The sequence below is a fragment of the Myotis davidii genome, unplaced genomic scaffold, assembly GCF_000327345.1.
Source record: "Myotis davidii unplaced genomic scaffold, ASM32734v1 scaffold73, whole genome shotgun sequence".
NCBI lineage: Eukaryota > Metazoa > Chordata > Mammalia > Chiroptera > Vespertilionidae > Myotis > Myotis davidii.
Window position 1 is genome coordinate 2,008,111 of NW_006286675.1, and position 9,153 is coordinate 2,017,263.

A 9,153-nucleotide genomic window follows, 5' to 3' on the forward strand; every position below is an offset into this window, starting at 1 on the left:
GAGGCTCGAGCACGAAATTCATGCAAGGGGCTCAGCCCCCACCACTGCAGCAGCTGCCTCTGCCTCAGCCCCCACCTGCCACGGCTTGGTCTGGTCCGGTTAATTAGCATATTACGCTTTTATTATTATAGAAGACAGCTTCTCTAGAAGAAGTTTTGATCCACAGGCAAAAATGCCCCTCAAACCCAAGGCAATCATATTGCAAAAGCAGTAGGCGAAATAAAATAACACCTGTTGGGACGATTAGCTTTACCCAACGCATTGCCACTAATGAAAAGAGAATTCAGAAAATTGACAGGTAGAGGATATTCTTGTAGTATCATCTTAAAAGAACATAACTGAAAACAACAGCAAAAACCGCAACAGGGGTTTGTTCTCTTCAACTTACATTAATTATACTAACAAATATATAAGGCATTACAAGAAGTGTATTAGCAAAATCACCACCTAACTCTTCATTCTTTTTTCATAATTAATATACTGATCAGCACTAAGATACAATTTTAAATATAACAAAGCCCTATAAAATGACTTTATTTTACTCCCTCCAAAATACCTGTTAATAAACATTATTTGTTAAAATGGAATGGAAGTTAAGCTACCTATGGGTAACAATAACTTGAGGCAATTTTATAAATGTGAACAAGTTAATGAGTTTTAATTTGATTGTAATCTGTTTCTCCGAGTGCATCACCTCACTCAACACTATGGCATTTAGATGCTTAATAAATAGGCAGTCGGTACAAATCATTTTTAAACAAGACCATCAAAGGTTCAGGAAAAAATTAATAGGAAGTTGAAAGCAATAGGTTTATTTAAAAAAAACACACACCACAAAGGACTTCCATATACCTATTAACAAAAGGCCATGCTACCCAAATTCGAGTGTATCTCAGAGCCTTCCCGAAGAGCTTATTTAGAATGCAGATTCTGTCACTTCTCCACACCACCCCCACCTCACTTGGTCCTAAAGTGGAGACGTAAATCTATATTAATAATGTTTCACAGGTTAAAGCTGGTCCAAATAGTAAAGAACATAATGAGAGATATGGTACAGTTATATATAGACTGAAAACAGACATTTCTCTACTAAATTATTCCCTGGATAAATTATTTCTTTTATATTCTAATAAAGTCTAAAAGCCAGAGATAACTATTTAACTGCAGAAAGACTTGTAAACCCTCAACAGATTATATTTTTTTTTCTGAAAATTGCACTTGTTATAACAGACAGCCTATTGAACTCAATGAGACTGAAATAATTATAGCTAAATAAAACCTCAGTAGGCAGTCAGAGCTGAAACATTCTGTATGAGTTTATACAATCACATTATGAGGAACAACTCACTAAGTCTGTATATCTAAAATACTTATTTTATCAAGGATAAATGATTAACTTAAGACTATGAAATTCTAATGAAAAACTGTACTGTTTGCTGGCATTTGCAATGAAAAGCACCAGCAGAAATCAACAATTTCTACCAAGAATGTTAAATCTAAAGCCTGATAAATGTTTCCCAAAACATGAAAATGACATTGATCCTTCTTTCATGATTTAGTGAAATGGAATAATGCACTAAGAGTCCTGAGAATCTGAAGACATCAAAAGAAAGAGCATTCTTTGAATCAACTTTGATATGAATCTACACAGAATGGATAAGGGTGGGCATCCACATCGAGGAACGGCCTGTCAGGGTGTCGTGGAGAAGAATTTTCACATGTCAGACTCTTTTATGTGAACAGACCCCAGGACCAAGATGTAACTTCTTTAAAGAGAAATGTGGCTCAATGTTTCCCTAAGTCCATCTTCACAAACACTAGTTTCCCAAGATAAGGGTTATGAGGACAAATAGGTTTGGGAGTGAAATAAATTTAGAAGGTACTGGATTAAAGAAAAATCCAACAATGACCTTTAACGTAGGACTTCTCAGAGCCTTCAATACACGAACTTGTACAGTCGTCCTGAGAGAGAGACTCGGTTTGCAGTGCTTCTCAGCAGCACACAGAGCAACTGGCAGGACCATAGCATCCCATGGAGCAGGGTTGGAACAACCAGCAGAACTTGAACTTAATGATACATGGGTGCGTATGACTTTGGATTAATTGAAAGAGTTAAATGTGTTAGAAGAAATATGATGGATGCATCTAGTAAAACAGCAGTCTAAGCAAGGTATCCATGTTGATTCCTAACTTTTCAAGGAGAAAATGCTCAGCCTCTATATTCCCAACTCTTCCTTTAGGAAGAAACATTTCTAAAGAGAAACGCAGGTCATCAGGTTCTCATGGCTTATGGGAAATAATCCTTGGGATGACCCAGCTTCATTTATTCCAAACCTCAACTAACAAAGTAACCTGAAAAAAAATCTAAATTTTATTCTTGTCAACAAATTTTCCCACTAGGAGGGAGTGCTGTGCACACCAGACTGCGTAGGAATTTGTGGCGGCACCTGGGGGCCTAGAGGCCACCATGGGTGAGAGGCAGGGACGAAGGGGGAGGTCAGGTGAAGCAGCACAAGCCCCAGGCCCTCCATCTCTACTAAATGCAGCACAGCCAATTTTATCTATTTTATATGTTTTAGGTCACAGTAAGATTTCACTTGAAAAAAGTGCTATCAACTCTCAAACTAAAAACACAATAAGAACTGTCAATTAATGCTCCCACTGTAAATTAATAAAGCATTATCATGCTGCATATACTACCTTTTGTAAGTTATAACGGCATGAGTTTGTTCCCCTGGAATCTGACTTCATTCCATATTTACTCATAAAAATTGTGACACCATTTTATCTTTAATCACAATAAAACAGTAAAAGGTCCTGCCTTATTAATATGGTTTTTGGAAAATACTCTTCCAAGTCCTTCAAAACAGACCAAACAGTAAGAGCCAATCATTCTATTCACCCCACTCCCAGCTACCATCAATTTCTTCAGTTCCCCTCATCTCCTTTTCCAAATCTCTCTGAATTATCACCTACTGCCCGTCCCCCTCCCTTCAGAAGAAGAATTCTTTCTACACATCAAGGACAACTTCATGACTGGACTCTTAATCTCTTATAATCACAATCTTGTGCCATCTATCATCTGATCTCTCCCTGGAGACAGTGGAAAAAGAGACTAAAAGTTTAACCAATTTCTATTTTAAAAAATAAAATCTTCTTTGATCTTGATGTTTACATACTCCTTTCCCAGACTATCATTTCATCTCTCTTCTTTCCTTCATCACCAGACTCCTCTACTTTGCAGCTTCTGCTTATCATCTTCATTAACCTCTGATTCCCTAACACCCTGAAATATATCTTTGACTAAAATTTCATTCCCAAACAATTTGTATGCATAACAACAGTGGCCTACATCAATAAATTACTGTAACTTTGATATATGAAGGAGGCAAAACAGAAGTTTGGGTGCAAACAATGAGTTGACTACTTACTACCTATGCCCCCTGGTGGTTGGAGGCTGGGGCAGGAGGGCATTCCATTTCACACATACCCTTTTGTGCCTTTTAATGTTATATATAGATAATTGCCTATTTGGAAAAAAGTTTTTGAAACTTTTTTTAAAAATTATAAAACTTACGAGCATCCTAAGAACCAAAGAAGGATTTTATATGTTCTATATTCAGAGTCTAACATTGCTTTCTTTGGCTAAGGGGCTTTATGGTAGTTCTAAAGTTCTAAGGGAAGAATGCCCTAAGTGGTTTGGCTCAGTGGATAGAGCGTCGGCTTGCGGACTCAAGGGTCCCGGGTTCGGTTCCGGTCAAGGGCATGTACCTTGGTTGCGGGCACATTCCCAATAGGGAGTGTGCAGGAGGCAGCTGATCGATGTTTCTCTCTCATTGATGTTTCTAACTCTCCATCCCTCTCTTTTCCTCTCCGTAAAAAATCAATAAAAAATATATAAAAAAATAAAATAAAGTTCTGAGGGAAGAGAACAAGTTAAAATAAAATTTAATCCTAAGTCACTAATTTCTTGTTAAGTCAAATTTTATTAGCAGTTAAATTCAATAGTTAATCCTATTTGGCAAAGGGAATGGAAGCGTCAACTGACAGAAGTAAAGGAAAGAGCATATGGGAGAGGGACTTGGACAACTGGTCACTAGGATACAGTGAACATTATATTTTCTGCCCCAAATTTATAAAGCACATGAAGCACCCAGCTAAAGCGGCTCAATGGTTATGCTTAACTTTCTTACCTTCTGAGGCTCTCCTTTTTCTCTTCACGGGATAAACAGCTGTCCAAGTGCTTATTGATGTGATCTTCTAGAATACCAACCCCGCACACAGGACATTCCACTGTATTTTTTTTTTTAAGAAAGAAAGACCTTATTTCTTGTAAAATGGTCAAAAATATTATAACATGGCATCTTTCAGAGATTAAGATACAAAACAGAATGCCAACATGAACGTGTACTTAGAAAAGCAGAAGAGAAAAGGAATGACATCTCCAGCCAACAGGAGTGGGACAGACAGGTTACTAGGTAATGACTGAATTGTGGAAAGTCACCTAATTCAAATCCTGGGCCTAGACGAAGATACTGCAGAAAAGTTTAGAAATGTGTTTATTAGAAAACTAGAGGCCTAATGCACAAAATTCATGCACTCGGGGCGGGGGGGGATCACAATATAAGCTGTTTCTCTGCGGTTGTTTATAATTTGGGCCCACATTCAGAAGCAGATTCTCCCTCAGTGTGGGAACCCCGTGATCAATTGCCCCAAAGAGGTAGGCCCCACCCAACCATCCAGGGCTCCTCAATGATTGCCCCAAAGATATAGGCCAGAGACGGGAGTCCCGCCTCTGTGGTGGGCAAGGGGCCACGGGAATCCCGGCGGAAGCCGTGCAGAGCAGCCACCGGGACCTGCCCAGCTGTGCGCACAGCCATCTTATGACACTGTTGAGGACCACCTAGGCTTTTATTAGTAAGATGCAATATAGTAAAGAAAACATAGAAAAGCATAAGCATGAGAGAAATGGAAGGTATTTAAAAATTAACTTCTAGACATGAAAAGTATATAGCTGAGATAACCTGCATGTTTAGCTCTGAAGTAATCATAACACCTGAGGAAGACACACTTGGCTGGGGGCAGGGTGAAGGGGTGATGGTGCAGCTAGATCAAAGCATTTACTGGTTTAAGCCAATTACTGCTCAATTTATCCATGGCTACAAATGGTTAATTTAGCTCTCACTTGTAAAATTAGGAAAACGCAATCATTCTCCAACTGTTTCATGGATTGTGGTGATGTGTGGCAGTGTCTGGGGGCCTAGCAGCCACTCTGGGTAACAGGTAGGGACAAAGGGGAAGAGCAGGTGGAGCAGCACATCTCTAAGGCTGCAAGGCCTATTGTATCTCTTTTTCAAGTTATGGTTCCTTGTAAGATTTCATTTGAAAAAAATAATGTTGCTAAAGGAAAAAAACTAACTATCAAGCTATAAACACTACCATAAGAACTGTGAATTGACAGACTGACCAAATATAAGGTATGCTAGGAAACGCAGGTAAAATTCACATACCCTTATGAACTTTAAATACTTGCTACTAATAATGTCAATATAAATTTAATAACAACTAATAGCCTGCACTGTGTGTGCTATGTCTAAAGACCCAGGGTCCTTTAAGCTTCACTGGCAAGAACAGACATGAAACAATAGGCTAAACAAGCTGACCTTCTCATCAAAAAGTTAGCAAATTATACACATGGTCCAGAAAACATGTGCTGTCACATTTTAGTGATATAAGCTATCAATATTATCTAACAAAACCAAAGAGTGGTTAGGCTCTGGATCGAGTCTAAAATGCTGCTTATCGATTCATCTGGAATGCAGGATGAGAGGATTCCCACTGAGTAAGAAAATACACGCGAAAATCATTTCCTACCTTTAGTAACTTGTTTCAAAGTCGATGTAGAGGGTGCCTCAGGAACATTAGCACCCGCGATACATGAAGCTGTCCTTTCTAAAGAAGGTGTCTCTTTGGTCTTTGCAGAACTGCTCACCTCCTTTTGAGGGTTGACTTTGCTTTCATTCTCATTTATCAATTCTGATGTAGAACCACTAGTTTCTCTGATCAAGAAATTCTCCATTAACCTGCTTCCTTGCTTTAAAGGCTGTTTGAAGGCTACAGGAGTATGGGCTTTGGCAGCAATATTCTTTGAAGAGGAGGAAGCAGGAGAAATGGGTGGTGACTCTGAGGCAAGCTGCAACAAATGATTCCTTTAAGCACAAAAAAAACAACGGGTAATTAAGATACCAAGTAATGTGTAGTAAGTTAAGTAACATAAGCTGTTTTCCCAATTAACACTTATTTCTATGAAATATAGAACTTACTCCATAATGACAAGCAAACCAAATTGCTTTTTCTAGAATAAAATAAATAAAAAATAATATATTGAACTTTAAAAATCAGTTAATCTATTAAAAAAAATGGAGGGACTTCAGATTCTGATGATGGAGAATAGCTAGTCTGAGAATTAATGTCCATTCATAAATAACTTTAAAATGTGGATAAAATATATAAAACAACTGTTTGTAAGCATGGGCTATAATCAAAATAAGGCTAGAATCCCTGCAAGAAGAGAAACATGAGGTATATCCCCCAAGAATGTCCCCTGGAAGCATTTCCTGGGAGTTGTATATTAAACCGAGTCAAACATAGACCAGTGATCTCACTGGGTAGAGGGAACAGAGACCACAGGTCTAGGGAAAGGTGGCTAGGATTGGAGGGACAGGCTGTAGATAGGAGTTAGCCATGGAAAAGGAACCCCAGTAGTCTGCTTAGAAAATGTTGTCAATTCCTGATCATCTCCAAGACTGCAGAGCTTCAGAGGAAAATAGGAGACACTATCGGAAACAGGTGCCAGGAAGCTGAGGTTCCAAAGGTCAGTTCTAGAAACTTGTTGGGATTTGGAGCCCAGCCAAAGCTGAGAGACCTCAGTGTAAGACCTCAGACATTCAGTTGTAACCCGACAAAGGCCACACCTTAGGAAGAAGGGTCACACCCTAGACATATAAGTAAAACTAAAATAGACCAAACCTAACAAAACACTAAACTAGGCCTAGATAGGATAAAAGTGAAGAGCTGATAACTGCCTATCAGAACAAAAAATTCAACATCTTTCAAAGGAAAAATAATTCACAGCCCCTATTATATTTTCACTCACAATGTTCAACATACAATTAAAAATTACTAGACAGGCAAAGAAGCAAGACAAGTAGCCAATGATCAAGGGACACAAATCCAGAAGTCATTCAAAAAGTAACTATGTCATCAAAGTAACTATGATGAATATGTTCAACAAAAAAGATGAGAACATAATCAAATGGATAGAAAGATAGTGTCTTGTAAGAGGGAATTAAAATCCATCCCAGGAAGGAAAAAGGCATATCACTGGAAAATAAAAAGTAATGAGGAAATTTTGTAAGTAACCAGAAAAAATAAGACACAGCTTCTCAATCTTGGCACTGTTGACAATTTGAGTCAGACAATTTTTGTTGTAAGGAACTTTTCTGTGCATTGAAGGAAGCTTAGACATTCCACTAAGACAAACATATCTTAATTAAATTTTGTTCAACACACAGTTTCTTAAGGCCATTATTTTAAATAAAATTGAGTTGAGAAAAAACAACAACACTGTTCTTTAAAATAAAAGGCAAAAGTTAGAAGAAAATGTAAGAAGTGCATGTCAGCCTGAGTCTGAAAACCTCTAGAATTATTTCCAATACCCTTTTGTTATCCCATTTAGAATATTAAAGTTTTAAAAATTATGTCATAAAATGGCAATGAAAAGACAGGAAGAAACAAAATCAACAAACTATATAAATATCTTACATTTTGTCATAAAAATAAACATCTTCCCTCATCCATTGTAAACCAGATTTTAAATAAGAAATGAAATTAGCTTGAATTTCATTCCTAATTTTGCAAATGAGATACCACAGTGCTTTAGACATGACAAATGTCAGAGGAATGCTCATCATAAGGCAACTCCAAGGCTAACAAAAGAAGTAAATAAAATCCACCCCAAATCTACTGAGAATGTTTCCCACTCCACCACACCGCTGTAATGAATAACTAAATAACCTATTCCTTTTGGGAGGGAGGAAGGGGAGAGTTCAGTCATTCTAAGGCCTCCCTTTAAGTTACCAAAAGGTCTGTGAACCCAAAGATACTGATCTCTTCCCTTCCACAACACTCCCTTTTTCTTAGCAGGGAGGTTGTTATGTTTTCAGTACCAGCTAAAGAGAAAAAATAAGCCTGAGATACAATTATACGGTCTCAAAAATTCCTTTCCTAAGACATGACTCCAACTTTTCTCACAGGCTTCAAAATCGAATTGACTGAAAGACTTTAACATTAAAAAAGCAATAACTTTGATTATGAGAATCAGAGAATCTCAGAGTTTCTTCATCTAGGAAAGCTTACCACCTTTTTATGATTTTCCTTAGGGAAATAACTAACGAGCCAATTTCTAGAATGTCATATTTGTAAGTGCAGAGTACTAAATTTGATTGTTTTTTAGGATCAATCATTGTGCAATTCTACTGGAAGAAATCTCTTTACATTTTTAGATGCAATGTAATATAGATCCAAGAATGCTCCAAAAGCCTGGAAGTCATACACTAAGTACATGGGCACCTACCATTAACTAAACAGTATATTCTTAATAAAAATTCCTACTTGACTTGCATGCTTTAAACTAAAAATAATTCAAGATGCTGTTTGGTAAAATATGCCTTTTTACCAAAGGTGAACAAACCCACCTTCACCATTATGCATTTCAGTTAAGAAGAAAAGCTACATTTCTGACTTTAATAAAGTGGCTAGCACATATTTTACATGGCACATCATTTTATACATGCTAAGAAAATCAGATTAAGAATGAACAGATTAATATGTAATGGACACAAAAACAATTATAGATGTATGTGTATACATGGGTTAGTAAACACATAAATACACATGCACATGTTGCCCAGCTCTGTCCATGGAGAGGGCCTAGAAGCAAACACCCCAGTAACAATGAGCACAGCCCACTCCAGATCCTGATTTCTAAACATCATCTAATCTAATAAAAGACAAACATGCAAATTGACCGTACCTTTGCTATGCCTTAAGCCATGCCCACCAGCCAATGAGAGCAACTATATGCAATATATG

At 37.5% G+C, this 9,153-nt stretch overlaps 1 protein-coding gene across 1 annotated transcript in view; it reads right to left on the reverse strand.

The window, feature by feature from the left end:
- Positions 1-9,153, reverse strand: part of RAD18 (RAD18, E3 ubiquitin protein ligase) — a 62,944-nt gene that overhangs the window by 52,657 nt on the left and 1,134 nt on the right. The window contains exons 2-3 of the mRNA XM_015560350.1: positions 5,875-6,209; positions 4,194-4,269 (exon numbers count right to left, since the gene is read on the reverse strand). Coding sequence (XP_015415836.1) covers positions 4,194-4,269; positions 5,875-6,209 — 411 coding nt within the window. The remainder of the gene's footprint in view (positions 1-4,193; positions 4,270-5,874; positions 6,210-9,153) is intronic.